Source organism: Citrus sinensis, chromosome 6 (assembly GCF_022201045.2).
Source record: "Citrus sinensis cultivar Valencia sweet orange chromosome 6, DVS_A1.0, whole genome shotgun sequence".
NCBI lineage: Eukaryota > Viridiplantae > Streptophyta > Magnoliopsida > Sapindales > Rutaceae > Citrus > Citrus sinensis.
In genome coordinates, this window is record NC_068561.1 from 4,290,901 (window position 1) to 4,311,570 (window position 20,670).

A 20,670-nucleotide genomic window follows, 5' to 3' on the forward strand; every position below is an offset into this window, starting at 1 on the left:
GAAAATAGTTGTGTATTTGATCTAATTATACGCTAGAGTTGACTAAGCCAAATCTACATGTGATTTGGATTATTCAGGCTGAATTAAATTATAAGATACATGGATGACTAAATGAGGAAAAATTGGTAGCTAATTTAAATTGAATTAAGTAAAGCACTTTAGAGTTTCTCTATATAATAGAGACATACAAAGCCTTTAATGATGCCTACTACAATGATAAGAGAATAGAACAATCCAATTTTTCTAATGAACTCTCTACTTCTTCCTCATATTTTTCTTCACTAATTTTCTATTGCTGTTCAAAACTATCGTTTTCAGAGTGCATCTTCACAATAGTTGTCATTATATTCTTGAGATCAAACTGTTTTATTTGTCCTTTTTGCTTCAGAAGATCTTTCTTTGATGCTGCGCATTTGATCTTATGGACAAATGCTCTTGTATGCCTTGACAGATTATTTATTTGCTGGTCAACTTACAACTTCCATGTTATGGGATGCAACTTTTGTGTTCACAGTTGTAAGTTCTGCATTGCTAGGTGCAACGTCTTAGTTAGATATTTATGTCTCTATTCTCAAACTATTGTTCATCGCCTTTGCATTTGCTGACTGAAGTTGCTATTTCGGCTAATTTTAGAGTTTAGGAAAGCAATATTGACTCATATTTCTAACATGATACTAATACTTTTGAGTATGAGATTGATGGATCGTGATGAGCAAGTGATGAATATAGGCATGGCTCTTAACCTCGCCAGTATGGATGAGGTCAATAATGAATAACAAGAGCAACTAAACACATTTAAGAACTCATAAGCAGGAAGCCTATTAATTAGGTGAGGCCCGGAAAGAGCCAGTACTTGTTTTTGGAAAAAAAAAAAAAAGATTTGCGAAGCGACCTAATTGGAATGATGGACCTCCATGAAGGTTACAAATTACAGTGGATTGTTGTATGTGATACTAAGAGCTAGTTTGGTAATGCGGTAGTTTTTAAATAATTGTTATTAATTATATTGTAGAAATAATTAATTGTGAAGAAAATGAATTAAATATCTAGTAAATTTATTTTTAGAAGTATTATGAGTTTTAAAAGCATTTGTATGTGTTTGGTAAATCTTACTGTTAAATTATTATAAGAATATAAATGACTGAATTAGATATAATGTTAAATAAAATTTATTTACACATTTATAAACATGAATATAAAATATTTTTATTGTGTATATATAATAATTGATAATTAAAATAAATATTTTTTAGCATTAATTCTATTTTTTATTTTGTTATCTCAATAGAATAAGGATGATTTTAGATTTCTATAATGAAATGAGTATCTATATGGAATTATATTAAGTATAAAATTGATATTCAAAATTAGAGTTTAAAAAGTTACTTTCTTCTTTACTTTTCAAAATCTGTTGTAGGATCAAGTAATTTTACCAAAAGTAATTTTCAAAAAATTTATCAAAAGACTAAAATTAACTTTTAACTTTTTAAAATTACTTTTGAGTTTTCCAAAAATAATTCTAAATAGTTCTTAAAACTTATATTAGGCAAAGGTAAGTAAGTACAATTAAGTATAGTATTATTTTTGTAAATAAATAAATAAATAGTCTTATGTACATCCTATTTTCATAAGTTCTACCCATGGGTTCAAAACTTACACCTGCAAGGTATATGGAACTGACACCTACTTGACACCTACAAGGTATATGGAACTGAGTATGTGATTGATATCTTGCAACTTTGTGACTGCTGCATACGTATAGGGTGACATAAGTTACAATTCTGTAATCAGCATAATACTAATCTAGTTAATTTGAGCTTCGGTTTCTACTACTTCTAAAACAAAAAAAAATTGAAAAAAAAATCGCAAAATGAAATCAATGTACAATATCCAGAATTGCATAATAGGCAATCAGCAGAGGAAGGGATACAATCGTTCCGAAGATAACCCTGAAAAATAGAAAAAGAAAATACACTAATTAATTTTATTTAAAGTATTCTATCACATTGAAATTGGTAGCCTTCTTACTTCTATTTTATTTTTTATACAAAATTTTGAATTATATTAAAGAAACTTTAGTGAAAAGTGTGACAAAAAATTTACGTACGCAGTGCTAAGAACATCGGCATGCAGTCCATATTCTTTAGCAAATATGAAGGAAGTAATGGCTTCTGGCAGAGCTGCCTGCAAATATATGTAAAAGCACAAGAAATAAAATTGTCTGAATGTCACTTGCATACGTCTTAAAGCATAAACCTTAAGCATTAAAACAAAGTTAACTCCTCAGTCCCCACAGTTAAAGCATGAAGATAAAATTTGTATTCCACTCAAGGAATATGCCGTTATATGGGCAATACATCATATCAAAGATATAAAAGAAAACTAGATATTTTCATAACAACATAAAAACTTGATGATTTTATAATTATAATTTCGAGATTGGGAGATCATTGAGAATTGAATTTGAATGATTCTTTCCTCAACCACAAACTTTTAGTTGATATGAATATGTGTTACAGCTACTTATATACACACACATAGTTCTTCTCCAGTATGGGCACCTTTACTTTTTTTCATGAGAGCGTTTCTAAGCTGTACAGTTTAAAAAAGTTATTTTCTAATATTGTTAAACCACACGGCTTTATAGTTTATTTAAAAATAAGCCTATTAAACCATAGAGCTTTAGAGTGCATTTGCATTGAAAAAGAAAATGAGGATACCCGCACCTGAGCATATACATACATACATACATACATACATACATACATACATACATACATATATATATATATATATGACCTACTAGTGATGCATTTTCTTTTAAAAATTGACGAAAATAATACGAAATAAAATGCCATGAATGATAAAAATTAGATTTTCAACAATAGAACAATTTCTTATCTTTACCATTATTATATATTGCGCGCTTGGACAGGAGAAGTTATTGCACTGCGGGCTGTATTCGGCTATGAAATTGAATTGAATGGACTTAACTAGCTTATAATGTATCATATTAAGGTGTATTGAAGTTTAACTCTAGTGGCCATATTTTGTTATGTTTATGAACTGTATTACATAGTTTAATATTTTATACTGTTATTTATTAGTAAACTATTATAATTTTAGCTTATTGCTAAAAATAAAACATGCTAATCACCGCCATGTGCCATCGGCCATCCAATCCGGTGTCTGTTACCTTTAATTAAGTTCACCATCATTAAAATCCTTATCATCGCTTCCACAGGGTATAAATATATGACCGAGAATAGAGCTTTATTCCCCATTAACCAACAGTTAAAGTTTATGGATCCCAAAACTTTAACTATAGTCTGTAGATTTATGGAGAGTATACAAGAGATTCTAAAGCTAATGATGAGAATTTTAATGGTACTCAATATGACGGTAAATGGGCTGCGTGCCGTGTATGAATTTTATGAGCCAGACATAGCATAGACTACTTTATGTAGTGCAGACTAACTTATTGCAGACTATTAAACAAATAGAGTGATGATGATACTTATATCATCATTAAAATTCACCTAGACACTATTCAGGCTAAAAATGAATTTTTAAAAAAATTAATGCTAAAAAGGAAATAAAAATCTACTTTAATCTGGGATTTAATGCTGGTTATATCATTTCTTAATGGAAAAACCTAACTAACTCTCCCCTTTTTCTAGCGCACTGGAGAAAAAAATTTGCAAACATGGAATTCCACTTATTTGTGCAGTTTCACCTAGACCCCATTCAGGTTAAAAATGAATTTTAAAAAAATTAATTCTAAAAAAGAAATAAAAATCTACTTTAATCTGAGATTTAATGCTGGGGATATCATTTCTTAATGCAAAAACCTAACTATATCTCCCCTATTTCTAGCGCAGTGGAGAAAAAATTTGTAAACATGGGATTCCACTTATTTGTGCAGTCCAAATATCGCTTACCATTCCATATCCATAGGCAAATGTATGCACAAAAGATACAAGTATCTTATTTCAAGAGTTAAGCTGTTGATACCCCTTCTAAAAATCTTCTAAAAATCCCTGCCTTTTATATTTACCTTTTTAATCTTAATTTTTATTTTCATTTTTTGACTAACTCAATGGAACAAGAGGAATTATTAATTGAAAATAATAATTAACACGTAGTCGAGTTTAGGGAAACATAGTGATCGGTCCATTAAAAATTGCAGGAAAATGATAACGAAATTAAAGGAAAACAAAAGGAAGACAGGATGAACTTTTAGATCATAGGACCTCATAGTGTTAATTGATTATTTTATCATTTTCCTCTTCAGTCATATAGTTTTGTAGTTAATTTTGGCTTCCTTCTTTTTATCTTTTCTCTTTAAATAGCATCATTCAAAATTGCAGAGCTATTACAATTAGAAGCAATGCTCTCGAATACAAGAAAAAACAAAAATGCTTGAGAAGTTTAAATCAAAGCAAAAGGAAAATTAGCAATTACATCCTTTGAAAAAAGCTAAAGAGTTGTAGTGGGATGAGAATCCCACCACATGAAATCCATAAATTTAACCTTAATTATTAATTATTTAATTATACTAGAAAATGTCTAATTAAAGTCACGTTTGTACACTACCATAAAAAGAAAAATTAAATGAGGCTGAATTTTATATCACTATATATGAGTGTATGAAAACTATGAAAGCAAATTGATCTTTCAACTGGCTATTTTTTTTTTAAAGTCTATATCCATGGTGAAGAGCCAAATAAGAATATTAGTCGCAGATCAATATTAGGATTAACATGAAATGAGTTCCTTCTAAAAATGACTTTGATGAATAAAGAGAGGCTAAGGCTAAAGGATTTTGCAAACTCGTAATGTTTCTTTTTTAGAGTTCTTGTTTCTATTTAGCTTTAGAGTCAAATTGGCTTCAAAATAAAACTTTATAGTTTTTACTAAATTTCAAAATTAAAATTTTATTAAAAAAAATTTGGTCTTTGACATAGTGCAGAAGTGATATTACAAGTTGTTCAAGCGTACATTTTTTAAACTCAAGAAAAAATAAAATATTAAATACTAAATTGTCTCAAAATCTAAAATTCCTAATTTATTCTATCCTATATACTTCCTACGTCATTTTTCTTCTTTCTCAACAACAATAGTGATCTCTTTTATATTATTATTATTTTTTCCTCAGTTGCGCTGTTATATATGTTTACTTTATGGAGTATATGTAATAATTCAATAGTTCTTCCCAAGCACTCACCTTCCATGCATGGAGATCGAAATTCTCAGTTACAAAAAATAAAATTAAACTCCAAACTATATATGTGCTTATGGATTTTCAGAATTTTTTTATTAGCTTTTCACCTGATCTGGTCAAGACAAAATAAAAATATCCTTATGCAATTCTATTACCAGAATGCTAAAAGAAAGTGGGAATCGAGTTGACATTGGGCTGGAGCACTCAAGCACAAGTAAAAAGAAAGAGTAGTGGTGGTACTAGAACAAGGTGGTGGGAGTTATATCAAATCCCTCAACAATCGGATCAAATCCATGTATCCAATACAAGACCACCACTAAACAAAAGTTTTCAGTAGCGGATTCAATCACCATCATCAATTATAGAAAAAATATTGCTGGTAACAAATGAATAATATTGATCTATTTGCAGTGAATTCTAATTTATATTTCACTGGGATAGAGTTGAACAAACGAGAAATAAAATGATCATTTACTTCACTATTTCGCTTCAGATCATAAAATAAAATTACAATAAAACTTCTATGGAATAATATTGTTAGGAATTTTATCTTAAAGAAGTTATTTATCAATCTATAAATGAATAATTTATTAATTTAAGAATAATTTTATATTTTAATTGCTCGTGTCATCTTGTTATGTATACTATTCCTTTGACCAAGATTCATGTATAAATTGCAAAACTATCATGTATATGTGAAAAATACTAATAAGTGTTATGAACATGTACATCAAATAAAAAAATTAATGTAAGTACATTGTACATAGACATAAAATTAATGTATGTACTTTTCAAATTTAATATCTTAGAAGTTAAAGTGTTTCAATTACTTAAAGCATATGGAACATAAACTCTATAAATACATCTATTATAGTTTTATTTTTAGTCTCATATCATTAGATGCATATTTTGAAGAGTTAAAATGAGAAAATTGAAGTTGTCAGGGAAAAAAACTCCAAAATATTATGAATTTATTTGTTATTTATTATGAATAATTTTTGTAGTTGACTAATTATTAACTTATATTTTCATAGGGTTCTAAAGGATTCAAAACAAAAATTTATCTTATACATTTAGCAAGATTGCCCTAAGTTGGGACCTGAAAATTTTATTATTTAATCAAGATTATTCATTTATTGAACATTAATTTATATAGGTTTTACTGTATAAGAAGTCCAAACTATTTGTTGATGCAAAATTTTTGCTCAATGTACAACGATTGATTTGTGTTTCGGGCTTTCTTCTAAATCGAGTTCTGTGGCTTATTTTTTCCTTGAGGTAAGTGTCTCAAATTACATGTCTCCTTGTCGTTAATTGTTCTGCAAAAAGAAACAATTATCAAAGGGTGCCGGGGTTGCCGGCAATAACACTCCTACGCTTAAGTCAGCCTTTTAAATTTGATTGTAAAGAGAGAATTTAGAGAGAGAAGGACAACATTTCCTTACCCTTTTTCTCTTACCTTCAAATGGGGAGTCTTGGTCTTTATATAGGCAATTTGATCTATGAGGTTGAGGTGCCATCATGACACGTGGCATTATCTTAGTGACAAGTGTTTGCAAAACTCATGCATAAAGACACATGTCATTATGTGTCAAGCTTGTTCATGACAAGTAATCTTTGGACATTTGTCATGTTTTTGGGCTGTTAACCTTTAATGGACTTTAACTTAAATTCGGCACTTATATTGGTTCCTTACAAAGAAGATTGATTTTGCAACATTTTGCCTGTAAGTGCATTATTCCCGTAGGCGCATTCCGTAAAATGCATATATTTGCCATATGCGCATTTCGTAGAATGTATATTTGCCCGTAGGCACATTCCGTAGAATGTGTATTTGCCCGTAGGCGCATTCCGTAGAATGTGTATTTGCCCGAAGGCGCATTCCGTAGAATGTGTATTTGCTCGTAAGCTCATTCCGTATAATGTGTATTTGCCCGTAGGCGCATTCCGTAGAATGTGTATTTGCCCGGAGGCGCATTCCGTAGAATCTGTATTTGCCCATAAGCCCATTCCGTATTTGCTCGTAGGCCCATTTCAAGTAGCTCGTGTGCTCTTATTTAGAAATATTTTTGAAATATCTAGGTCATTTTTTGTGATGAATGGACCTAGGTCGTTCTTTAGGAGGAATGGACCTATGTCGTTCTTTAGGAGGAATGGACCTAGGTCGTTCTTTAGGAGGAATGGACCTAGGTCGTTCTTTGTTAAATCATGCTTTTGACATTTTGCCAAAGCCTTGCCCTTTAGGCGTATTAAGAAATATTTTCTAAGTGTCTAGGTCGTTCTTTGCGAGGAATGGACCTAGGTCGTTCTTTACGAGGAATGGACCTAGGTCGTTCTTTGCGATGAATGGACCTAGGTCGTTCTTTGCGAGGAATTGACCTAGGTCGTTATTTGTGAGGAATGGACCTAGGTCGTTCTTTGTGAAGAATAGACCTAGGTCATTCTTTGTTAAATCATGTCTTTGGCACTTTTTCGAAGACTCGCCATTTGAGCGTTTTACTTAGAAATATTTTCTAAGTGCCTATGTCGTTTTTTGTGAGGAATGGACCTAGGTCGTTCGTTGCGAGGAATGGACCTAGGTCGTTCTTTGCGAGGAATGGACCTAGGTCGTTCTTTGTCAAGAATGGACATAGATCATTCTTTGTTGAATCATGTCTTTGGCACTTTTTCGAAGACTCACCATTTGAGCGTTTTACTTAGAAATATTTTCTAAGTGCCTATGTCGTTTTTTGTGAGGAATGGACCTAGGTCGTTCGTTGCGAGGAATGGACCTAGGTCGTTCTTTGCGAGGAATGGACCTAGGTCGTTCTTTGCGAGGAATGGACCTAGGTCGTTCTTTGTCGAGAATGGACATAGATCGTTCTTTGTTGAATCACGCTTTTGGTTTTTTTGTCGTGTCTTGCATTTAGACACTTTAGTTAGAATTGTTAGTATCTTGGCCGTTCTTATAAAGAATATGCTTGAGTTATTTTATATTAAATAATTTCATTGGGCCTATATTTTTCATGGGTTTGGACCTTTCATATTTTGGTCTAACACTATTAAATTAGAATTTTTCATAACATTAGAAATAATGAGGATCTAGAAAAGTAACTTTTTAATCAATCCTTAGAGATGACCAAAAACACAATAAGCCGATTCAATGAATAAGTTAGTTGAAAGTTATAAAATCAACGTATAAAAAAGGAAATTAGGAAATAAAATCATGCTAGAATTTAGAATTATACATTAAAGATAGTCATTAGGCTAGAATATAGATTTATACGGTAAAGTAATATGTAGCACTTAAGTTTTCTAAAAACAATATTTTATCACCTGATATTTTAATTATTATTATTTTACCACCAAATAGTTAATTCCGTTTAAAAAATAATGATGTAACAAGAGTATTTAAGATATTTTAATTTGATAAATTTAAGTAGTAGTGGGTATTAATTGGTGAGACTATTTAAACCCATAAAAAAGGTACTCATTACACCCCATTTTCATGACACTCAACAATGAAATTTAGACAATTCTTATTTTCTTTTAAACACCCCACTTTATTTAAAATGTACCCTATTATATACTATTCTTTTCTACCATATTGGTGTTCTAGAAGATTCATAAAATATTTTCTACTATTATTTTATACCCATAAACTTGGTTGAGAGTTGCTTAAAAATTATTATTTTATTATTGTTAATTTTATTATCATTAAATATTATTACTAACTACAACAATTTAAAACAACAACAACAATAATAATAATAATATTTTACTTGAGAATAAAAGTGAAATCATAAAATTTAGGTAGGAGTAAAATGGGGAGTTCAAAGAATGAGAACTTGATTCCCTACCCCTCATAGGAATCAAATTCTCATTTCTTAATTTAAAAAATATGTGAGTCCTACATGCCTTACATTCTCACCTCTATTTCTGAAGTAATCCATAAATCATTTTCATTCTGGATTATGATTTCGGCAAGTAAATGCACTATAAAAGATTTAGGTATAGTGTTTTAGCTATGGATACACGGTGGGAATCCTTTCCTTGGTATCCTTATAGTCTTTAGCCGTGCATGGTCTGGATAATCATTTGGTCTTATTTTTCTAAAGAAAGTAGTGGACAAAATTCAATTTGTTTGTGTTATCTTTCGTCAAAGTGAAAAACTTATTTTGATAAAAATTTTAACAAAATTTGATGATGAAGATAAGATTAAATTTATATAAGGATAATTTAGTATTACAAAATTTCAAATGAAAATCGGTATGGACATGGTTATTTAAACCTACCAAACCCATTAAACTACCTACTAAACCCAGTGACTAAATACTTACTATTAAATTTTGGAAGTTTAGGTTTTTTACTCAATAATCTACTACCTAATATACCCTTAAATATTTAGATTTATTAAACTAAAAATTAAAATATTGTTCAGATAGTTTACACCAAACATAAATAAAACTGTCAATTATTTATTATGCAGCAAAAATTCACAAAATGAAAATAAATTACTGAACATATGTTTGAAAAAAATCTGTACAAAATATTAATGTTCGATTAAATTTATTTTTTAATGAAAAAGTGCATGCAGTTTAATGATATTATGATTTGTGTATGTATTCAATTCTATTAAGGTTTCCCAATTTATTCCTCTCAATTATTTTTTAAATACCTAAATCAATTTTGAGTACAATTTTCCATTTTAATCTCAAATCTTTCAATCGCATCAACATTACTTGAGAAATCTTTACGAAGTATTTGTCATAATTTTTTACATTCTTTTATTTTTTAACTTTACTCAAGGCTCATTTTGCATTTTGTTAATGTTAGTTTGGTTAATTGTGTTCATACACATAAATATTGAGTTTTTTTTTTGGCCGAACAAATTTTGAACACCTTTGAAAAACTAATATTCAAAATGTTCGGCTGTAATAAACTATAGATTCATATTTTGTTCAATATTTTATATCCAAATAAATAATTTTGATCCGACTTTTTCAAACGAGCAATTTTTTAACTCCTAGGAATTAATATATCAAAAAGTTAGATTTATCATTATACAAGTTTTAATATAAAAAGTTATAATTTTCTTTGGGGTCTTTTAATAATAAAAAAAATATTTTCAAACGTACGGTTTGTGAGTAATTTAGTAAGTTCAAATAACCCTACCTATATTTGCTGAAGAGTATTTTAATGGGTTTAAATAGCCCCACCACATTTTATTAGAGTAAATGATTTATTGAGTATTTTAGTTGGGTTCAAATAACCTTACCCAAAATTTTATCATATCATCGCAAGGATTCAGTTTTGGAGGTAGTTCAATTAAAAAACCAATTTTATTGTTGAGAGAATTCAAAAGAGGGAGATGATTCTTTTAGAGATTGTAGATGAAGAGACTGAGATAAAAGTAGAAGTTAGATGTAGCTTGAATTTTGGATCAAGATTTTCTCATAAGATAAGGGATCATCTTATGATTTGAGTATATCTAATTTTGTAACATCAATATTTACGTTTTTATTTTATTCTTTTTTTTTTTAACTACCAGCTAAGAGATCAAATCAGTCTTCAGTTGAGAAAACTAATCTATTGAAAGACATTTTCTGTAACCAAATTTGCGAAATTGGGGCATGAAGTATACATTTTTAACAAAATAATACTGTAAAGGATTGTTACCTGAATGATTGAAACACGTAAAACATCACCACGCAAACCCGCAGCAATAGAACCAATCGCCATTGCTGCTGGTCCGGCTATGAACTTTAAAACCATTCCGAAAACAGTCAGCTTAGGGCCACACGCAATCAATTTCTCCTGTAAAGCCATGAAGATCCCTGCATAATTGAAAAAAAAATTCAGTAATTATTATTTACGATTCCTTTTTTTCTTTATTAATTGGAATTAAATATAAAGTCACCCATGCTAAACATGGCAGTGCCAGTTCCAGCTCTTGACATAATCAATATAGATCCCTCTATGATGCCTGGCATTTTCAAATGCCATCTGCATTAATAGTTATTAAATCATGTTAATTACTTTTAAGTAATCATAATCATGCATGCATAATTTAAATAAAATAAAAAATAAAAAATAAAAGAAAAAAAAATTGCGTACCTGTGTGCCACAAAAGCCCAAGCTAGACCAAGAATACATGCATATGAATTAGGGTTTTTGGCCATTTTCAGCCACACAATTTTCATCAAATGCCAAAATGAAGGCCTTCCATGACCTTCCTCTAAATCTATCCTAGCAGACCTTCGATATTCCAAAACGAACAAAAAAATTGTCAACCAAAGAATGGATTGAAGTACAGATGATTGAACCACAAGATCAACAGCCATTTGGCCGTACATGGGTTTCAATAGAGGAACTCCTACAACAAGAGAATTTGTTAAAGTACACAGAGAGAAATTTGTGATACACCAAGAATAACAACTTTCATTTTTACTGCACATTGCCCAAAATGCTAACACGAAAACGATGATCAACTTGGATATAGCGTCAGCTCCGATGAGTCGATAATTCAGGTTGAAAGGATCAACTTGAGTTGTGAATTCAATGGTAAATAGAGGAAGGGTAAAATAGCAAACAAATCGATTTACGGCAGCACATTCTTCTGGAGCAATGATCTTCCACCATTTTACTGAGCCATAACCTAACATTAGAGCAAAATAGAGCGGCACCATTGCCTCTACCACTTTGTAAACATCTTCCCAACCAATCATCTTTTTTTGGGACTATTTCTATTGGAGTAATTATGTTAATGTGAAGTGTTTTTCTTTTGGTGATAAACTAACGATGATGGTACTGAATGCATTTACATAAAATGAAGAATATATAGGTCGCGTTTGTGTGACCCACCTTTGTTGTGAATTCAATCGATTTATTTCTTAATTACTTGTTGAAAAAGTGACCACGCGCATTAGACTAGTTTAGTTGCATCAGAATTTGTATTTGAATAAGATAAGGCCTATCCGAAGGATCTAGATCCTATCTTTTTTTTTTTAATTAATCACGTTTAATATTCATTTAATATAATTTAAACACCGGAAATGCCCTTGAGCCAAAAAAAACCCACACACTGACAGCAAATCAAACCAGGGGATCCCATAGTCCCCATAGATACGTGGGGCTTAGAAAGAAGGAAGTTAAAAATGGCTTCTTGGCTGCAAATCCAGAAGCAAAACGACAGCGTACAAGATTGTCATTACAAAATTAGGCTAAGGGTAAAACTGGGATACAATTTTTTTTTCCTTTTAACATCAGTAGACGAAGCCATCAGCTCCGTTTCTGGTTCCTTTACGGTGGCGAGAAGCAGAAGTAGAAGCAGCAGCTGAAGTGCTTCTGGGCTTCATAGCAGCAAACGAACAGTTCTCTTTCTTTAAGTTCTCTTCTTCGTCCATGAATATTTGCCAGGCAAAACGGTTTGTTTGCAAAGAAAGCAATGCTGAAGAAAAGTGGGAACTGGGAAAGTTGAGTGAGAATTTGCAGCGTCTGATGATGAAGAAGAAGAAGAAAATGAAGTCTTGTTAATAATCATAGTGGCTTTGTTAATAACTTGAGGGCTTTTCTTGTTAAAACCACCATGCTTTTGGTTTTCCAAAACTATACTTGGCCCCACCATATCTCATTCTCTAATTTTCTTCTTCTTCTTCTTTAGAGAGAGAATTTTTCTTCCATCTCTCAGTTATGGTGTTGCTGATGGTGGCTGGTTTTTAGATCCTATCTTAATCTAATTTTTCCTAAAATTTTACACGCCAGTCATTTAAGTATATCTTAAAGTTTATGCCTTGACTAAAGCTATCCAAAATGAAAGAAATCATATTGCATATAACAAATAATTGTTACTGAATTTAATTAGAAAATCCTTCGAAAATATTTGTTTCCAAGATCCTTGCTGTTGATATGTGTTGTCTCAGTTTTAAATAATTTTACAAACCATGAATGCATAGAATTAGAACTTAAGTTGTGTTAAAGTGCAATTTATGCACTAGTTTTGCATTGTTTACTTCCTTTAATATCGATGTTTTGCACTTAATAATAGTGATTTACTTGTGTTTTATTTCTGTAGATGCAATTCTATTGATTGGTGCTAAAATTGAGCTTCAAAAGAACTTTGTTGATAAGGCGTGGACGCGTGCTGTCAACTACGTACCTACAGTTTTTAGTTTAACGTGTTTTGTCTTTTTGGTTATTTTTGTAATTACGAATTTAATATTTAGATAATATTTTAGATATTAGTATTTTATTTTAAAAAGAACTCTAGAGGAGAAGAAGAGAATTTAAGGCAGGAATCTATTTGTGAAAGAGGGAGGAAAAAAAGAAACCCTAGATCTAAATTTTTCTCTTCTCTCTATGAAGAACTAAACCTATTATTCTGGTTGAAGATTATTGAAGCTTTGATTCATCACTACTGTGAGATCTTTCTTATGCTTTAATTGTTTTATTACTTTTTGGATATTTGTTTATTCTCTGAATTATTGTCATGATTATGTTTGTTAATTAGATAATTGACCACTATTTAATTATCAACTTAATCTATTGTCAATTAAAAGATTCATCGTATGAAGATTTTAATGTTTGTGACAAATAGCATAGCAGTGCGTTGTGTTATGAGAATAAACAATCTAATTTAAATGAACCATCGTATGCGTTTGTTGATTAGGATTTGGGTCTCTCTAGTTTTTCAGGTTGTCAATTGATTAAATCCTATGATCGTATCTAGGGTTGTCTATTGATTAAGGAAATAACCAACAGTCTTACCTTGGTTATCGATTAGTTAAGGAGAGATTGGCTATTAGAGGGTCTCAGTAGCTATAACCGGTCTATTCATAAGTAGTAATGATTTATAATTGAATCAAGCTAAGTTAATTCCTTTAACCAGAGCTTTCCCTAATTTGAATTACAATTTTAAAATTACATTCTTGTTATTTTAATTTGATTTTTATTATTGTCAACAATCCCCCCATTTTGCATTTTACATTTTAAAAGAATGGTAAAGTTCTCTTCGGCTGGCATCTATCTATTGCAAGAAAAATAATGCATGGTTGGTGAATAATCCATTGAATTCACAACAAAGGTGGATTGCAGGTCACTACAAGCGTGACCCTCTTCTCTTCAGTTAATATAAATACATACCATCGTTGTTAGTTCATCAATTGAAAAAACAATTCACATTATTTCAAAACAAGTATCCCAAAGATGGAAAAAGAGAATGATTGGTTGGGATGATGTTTACAAAGTTACAGTGGCAATGATGCCACTCTACTTTGCTCCTAATGTTAGGTTATGGCTCTGTGAAATGGTTGAAGGTAATTGCTCTAGAAGAGTGCGCTGTCATAAATCGCTTGGTTTGCTATTTCACTCTTCCTCTGTTCTGTTGGGAAAATATACTCTTTTAAAAGCATATGTGTTTATTTAATTGTAATAAATATTTTTTTCTGATTAATAAAATTAATGAGGTATTTTATTCAAATATCTTAATTGCATTAATATTTTGATCAAAGTCCATTTAATCATATTATATGTGTTTATGTGATCACCATGTGGATTCATAGAAGACATAAATATAAGTTATCTTATGATTAAATAAATTTAGTTCGCAGTTAATAAATAAAGTTGGGCACTTTATTTAGGTATAGACTGTAATGAATTCATTGAATGATCTGTCTTAATCATGTATGAATTTATTAATGTAGTACGACTACATTGAACAGGATCACATATGAGATTTAATTAACATTGAAATGACTGTCAGACTTATTAAATCTCATAGGCATTGATTTTACTGTAATCTTAATCTTGAGTTAATTATGATTTCATGATTGTAATTGTTATTCCATTTGAGTTACCAATGGGCACGACACATTCTTGTGGTCAAGATTACGCGGTATCTTGGTGGGAGCAATTATGAGTATTGGAGTTATGGATTAACAATATAGAATTTGTACAACACATCTCTTGATGGGTTTTCGGCACTTGATCATAGAATTATCTGGCCAGAGTGTGTCAACATATTTAGTATGTTGAAAATGATCATTAGAGAAAACCAATAAGTATCAAGGGACAAGATGTTATTAAATTGATTGGACAGTTGAGATATCAATTTAATTAACAATGTGGTACAGAGGATTGTGCAGTAAAGAAATCAATGTGGCTTGGAACGAATTATTATTCGAGCATACAATTATGGAAGTCAGTTCCAATCTTTTAGTGGAGTAGATTTGGAATTAAATAATTGGGCTAGTTTAATTACAGGTCTAATTATTATAGCCACTATTGTATGTTTCCAAATGATCCCCGAGTTAGCTCATTTAATTGACTGCACCACTACTGGATTAATAAGCAAGATAACTAGCTATTTGGGTCAAAAGCCTAAATATATCATTTAGTGGGAGGCTCCATTTAATTAGCTTGTGTGTAAGGAGCCTTATGTTATTTTACAAGGTGGGTCCCCTATAGAAAAAGCAAGTAACGTGAGTTTTGATTTTTGATTTTTAGAGCCTAGGGTTTTCACTAAAGGGAGATATAAAAAAAGACTTATTTTCTCTAAAGAAAAAATAGAGCAGCCACTTTATACAGATCAGAGAAAAAGATTTTTCTCTCTATTGTTGAGAGAAAAATTTTCTCGTACTAGTTGCTTTGGTAGTGATAAAGGCGTCCACACGTTAAGTGCAGATCAAACCTGAGTTATAACCTGGAAGATCATTGATGCCAATTCGTGTTCTAACAAGCGTGGTGGTGACGGATCGTGATCTAACAGGAGTGGTGGTGACAAATTCTTATTACAAATCGTGATCTGGGAGCCTAAATCATTTCAGCGGAAAAAGTTAAATCGGATTTTCAAGGTACGATTTCTAGATTACAAATTCTTATATATTATATGAGAGCGATCTTAAAAAGGTTTTATAAAAATTTTAAAAACCTAATTTTTCCCCAACAATTGGTATCAGAGCCATCTCATATTAATATATAAGAATTTCGTATGAAATCACTCTTGATTTTTATGTATTAGAGTGGCACGATTTATTTAGATATATATTATTATTTTAATATATGAATAAAAGTATGCTTATGGTTTGTCTTAATTCATGGTTAGATTTTACGCTGTATTTTTCTTTGGATCTGTAACAAGAGGGGTGGCTTTTCATCACCATGTTTCCCTCTTGATTTATTTTACTGTTATAGAAATTTTGTAAGCCAAAATTGACGTAGGAAATTTGTAAATTAATCACTGGAAAATTGCGGTAACTTACTGGAAACTACACTAACGAACTAGAGTAGCAGCACGAGGCCAGCAGCACACGCTGCCAGCAGTGCACGCAGCCCAACAGCACACGCTGCCAAGTACTACACACACAGCAGCTGTAACGCGCGCGGCCAGCAGCTGCAGCGCGCGCTGCAACACTACCAGCAGTGCAAGCAAAGGGCTTCCAGATGCGCGCGTGGGTTTGGTGCGTTTCCAGCGAGGCGGCGGCGGGTGGCTCGGCGTCAGAGGTCGGCTGGTGTCTGAACAGTGGTTGGATTGTGGAGATGGCGGCTGGGGAGAAGGAAAAGAAAAATGTGATTTTAGGGTTTCATGATTTTTATCATGGAGGTCCCTATAGTTTCATATTCTTTCTTGTGGGCAGAAAATTTTAATTTTTTGCATTTAAGTTCAAACATAGTTTTGGGCTTAATGAATCCTAGTTTTAGGCCCAATTTTAATTGGGCTTAATGGATTACAATGCATAGATAAAATTGAATATATTAAATTTATTTTTGATCCAAAAGTTTTATTTTAATAAATTTTATTTTAATTATTTATTTATTTCCTTTAAAAAAAATTAAAATTGGACCAATTATTAATTTAAAAGTCCAATTTCCCCTAGTCCATTAACAAAGACAAGCTTATAGAAGATGGACATTGACAAGAAGCCCAATGAAGATTAGGCTTAGAGTTAATGTATTTTTCATTATTAGGAAAGCCATGAATTAAGATTATTTAATTATTTTTCTATATATTATGTTTTGGATGATAAACATGCCATGATAACATGTCATATAGAATAGGTAGTGCCACTCTATGCATAATGATACATGTCATTCATTAATAATGAATTTCATTATATTGTTTGAAATTTGCGTATGCTTAATAATTTTGGATATCATCTAGATAATATTATAGGAAGCATGCAATTAACAATATGTATGTTTTAAAATATTGAGTGGGAGAGGGAAAATTCAAGATAATTTTTCCACGGGCTCCATTGTTAGTTCAATAATAAAATTATATATATACATCAACTTCATGATACGGTGATGCCCCCTTCGGAGGGTATATATATTAGATATTTTATTTGATGAACTTCTTCAGAGATAAAATTGAAATATTTTTCAATCGATTGTTCATCCCAACGGTGACTATTGATATGAAAAATACGTAGATTAAAACAATGGTTATACACTCAACTAAAATTTGTTATTAACGTTCCCAACGAAGCTCTGTTAACAAATTTAGGTCAAAAAAGGATAACAATAATTATTTATCATGTCTCTACATGAAAGTAAATACTCCAATGGATAATTGGGTCTAGTAAGTGTAGACATGACTTCCCTAACGGATAGCTTGTCAAAGCGGTACTAGTTTATCGTTATAATAAATAAAAATGCATTTATGGTTTTATGCATTTTTCATTTATTGTGAATATTATTTCAAATTATTTATGCATGGATGTTTTATTTTTCAGAAAATATCTTCCCTGAGCCCACTTACTATTATTCTGAGTCAAAATAAACTCACTGGAGAGAACTATATAGATTGGAAAAGAAATCTATTCATTGTCCTGACTACTGAAAATTATAAATATGTCTTAACCCAGCCATGCCCTTCAGTTCCAGCGGATGATGCTCATAGAAATCAAAGGAGGCTTTATGAGAAATGGCAAAAAGCCAATGAAATGGAAAAATGCTACATTTTAGCCTCGATTTCTAATATTCTGCAGACCAAACATCAGAACTTGGAGACTGCCACTAAAATAATAGATAGTCTCCAACAGATGTTCGGGCAGAGTACTCGCTCTGCGAGACAAGCAGCGCTGAAAGGAATTATGAACAGTAAAATGGGGAAGGGCACAAGAATTCGTAATCATGTCCTCAAAATGATGGACTATTTGAATGAGGCTGAGATTCAGGGAGCACAAATCGATGATAACTCAAAGATTGACATGGTGCTAGAACCTTTGCCAGAAACATTCAAGGAGTTTAAGGTCAATTATAACATGAACAAAAGAAACATGACCTTAACTGAATTGATGAACGAACTCCATTCTGCTGAAGAGATCTATCGTGCTGAGAAATCTATGGGAAGCATAAATATTACTGAAAAAGGTTCATCTTCTGGGCCTAAGCTGAAAGGCAAAGGTAAGAAGAAAGCTGGGAAAAAGAGACTGTCTACCAAGCAAGATGGCAAGCTGAAAGGCAAATGCTTCAAGTGTGGACAGAAAGGTCACTGGAAAAAGGATTGCCCTAAGATTGTGAAATCAAGTGTGGGAAATCTTTTTGTATTTAAGGCCTGTTTAGTTCAGAATCCTATTGACACTTGGGTGTTGGATTCAGGAGCAACTAATCATATTTGTAATTCACTTTATTGGTTTCAGAAAACCAGGAAAATAAGTGAAAGAAGCGTCAAGCTGCAGTTAGGGACAGGATAGTTCGTGTCAGCAGTGAATACTCGATCTGTTTTATTATCTTTTAATAATGAGACTTTAGTTTTGAATAATTGTCTTTATGTTCCAGATATTAAGAAGAATTTAATTTCAGTAGCTTGTTTGTCAAAGCAAGGGTACACTGTAAATTTTGGATCCTCTATTTCTATTTTTCATAATAAGAGACTTATTTGTTCTGGTACATTGGAAGATAATTTATATTATTTAAGTCCAATGATCCATTCTATGCATGACACAGTGATCAATAATGATGAGCATACACTTTTATCTAAGAAAAGAAATATTTCTTCCAGCCAATGTTACCTCTGGCATTTACGCTTGGGTCATATAAACCAAAAAAGGATACAGAGAATGATCAAAGATGGGCTCTTGGGTCCATTAGAAAATGAATCATTGCCACTCTGTGAATCTTGTTTAGAAGGGAAAATGACCAAAAGGCCATTCTCGGCCAAAGGAGTACGTGCAACAGTACCACTTGAATTGGTACATACAGATGTATGTAGATCAATCAATGTACAAGCTCGAGGAGGTTATGAGTATTTCATCACTTTCACTGATGATAACTCGAGATACGATTATGTTTATCTGATGCGTCACAAGTCTGAAGCTCTTGAGAAATTCAAAGAGTATAGGGCTGAGACAGAAAAGCAATTAGATAAGAACATAAAGAAACTTCGATTTGATCGAGGTGGTGAATTTCTCTCAGGAGATTTCAAAGAGTATTTGATTGAAAATGGGATTATATCTCAGTTGACTGCCCCGGGAACACCACAACAAAATGGGGTAGCTGAAAGAAGAAATAGAACTCTTTTGGATATGGTGAGATCTATGCTTAGTTATTCGCAATTACCAATCTCTTTTTGGGGACTAGCACTGGAAACTGCAGTTTACCTCTTGAACTTAGTTCCATCTAAGTCAGTGCCTAAAACCCCAATAGAATTATGGTCAGGTCGCAAACCAAGTTTACGACATGTCCGTATTTGGGGATCACCAGCACATGTGCTGAAACCAAAGGCAGACAAAATGGATTCACGTTCCGAGGTTTGTATGTTTGTGGGGTATCCCAAAGGAAAAAGGGGAGGTTTATTTTATAGTCATCAAGATAGGAAAGTGATCGTGAGCACACATTTCACTTCCCTTGAGGAAGACTATATTAATAACTTCAAACCTAAGAGTAAGGTAATACTTAAAGAACTGTCAGGTGATCATGTTGATGCTCAGCTTTCAATGCCTGTTACAGAACATGAACAACAGCAACAACCAGATGATCAACACAAGATTATCCCTGAACAACCTTAACTTTTAGAACCTCGTCGTAGTGGGAGGGTAACTAGGTTACCTGCGAGATACATGCTTTTGGGAAAAACCTATACGGCTCTCAGATGAACATGTAACAAAATCCCACTAGTTACAACGAAGCTCTAATAGATAGAGATGTTGAATTTTGGAAAAAGGCCATGAATCAAGAAATGGAATCTATGTATTCCAATAAAGTCTGGGAACTGTTAGAGGTACCAAATGGGGTAAAACCTATAGGGTGCAAGTGGATCTACAAGAGAAAAAGAGGAGTAGACGGAAGGGTGGAAACATTTAAAGTAAGATTAGTAGCCAAAGGGTTTACTCAGAAAAAGGGAATCAATTATGAGGAAACATTTTCTCCGGTTGCTATGCTTAAATCCATTAGGATTCTGCTCTCCATTGCTGCAGTGCTAGATTATGAAATTTGGCAAATGGATGTCAAGACTGCCTTTCTTAACA

At 31.9% G+C, this 20,670-nt stretch overlaps 1 protein-coding gene across 1 annotated transcript; it reads right to left on the minus strand.

Moving 5' to 3' along the window:
* Positions 1-1,876: 1,876 nt before the first annotated feature.
* Positions 1,877-11,931, minus strand: LOC102618341 (auxin efflux carrier component 5-like). The gene is made up of 5 exons (XM_006480345.1): positions 11,321-11,931; positions 11,124-11,209; positions 10,883-11,040; positions 2,108-2,184; positions 1,877-1,949 (listed from the first exon to the last, which is right to left on the minus strand). The coding sequence occupies exons 1-5, from the start codon at positions 11,929-11,931 to the stop codon at positions 1,877-1,879; spliced, it is 1,005 nt and encodes a 334-aa protein (XP_006480408.1).
* Positions 11,932-20,670: the final 8,739 nt, after the last annotated feature.

Bases quoted from the DNA above. Each gene is read 5' to 3' on its own strand.
- LOC102618341 (XM_006480345.1), bottom strand. From the start codon at position 11,931: ATGATTGGTTGGGAAGATGTTTACAAAGTGGTAGAGGCAATGGTGCCG. The intron at 11,210-11,320 runs GTACGCAATTTT...CTATTAATGCAG, and splicing joins TGGGCTTTTGTGGCACACAG to ATGGCATTTGAAAATGCCAG. The intron at 11,041-11,123 runs GTGACTTTATAT...TCAATTATGCAG, and splicing joins CACTGCCATGTTTAGCATGG to GGATCTTCATGGCTTTACAG.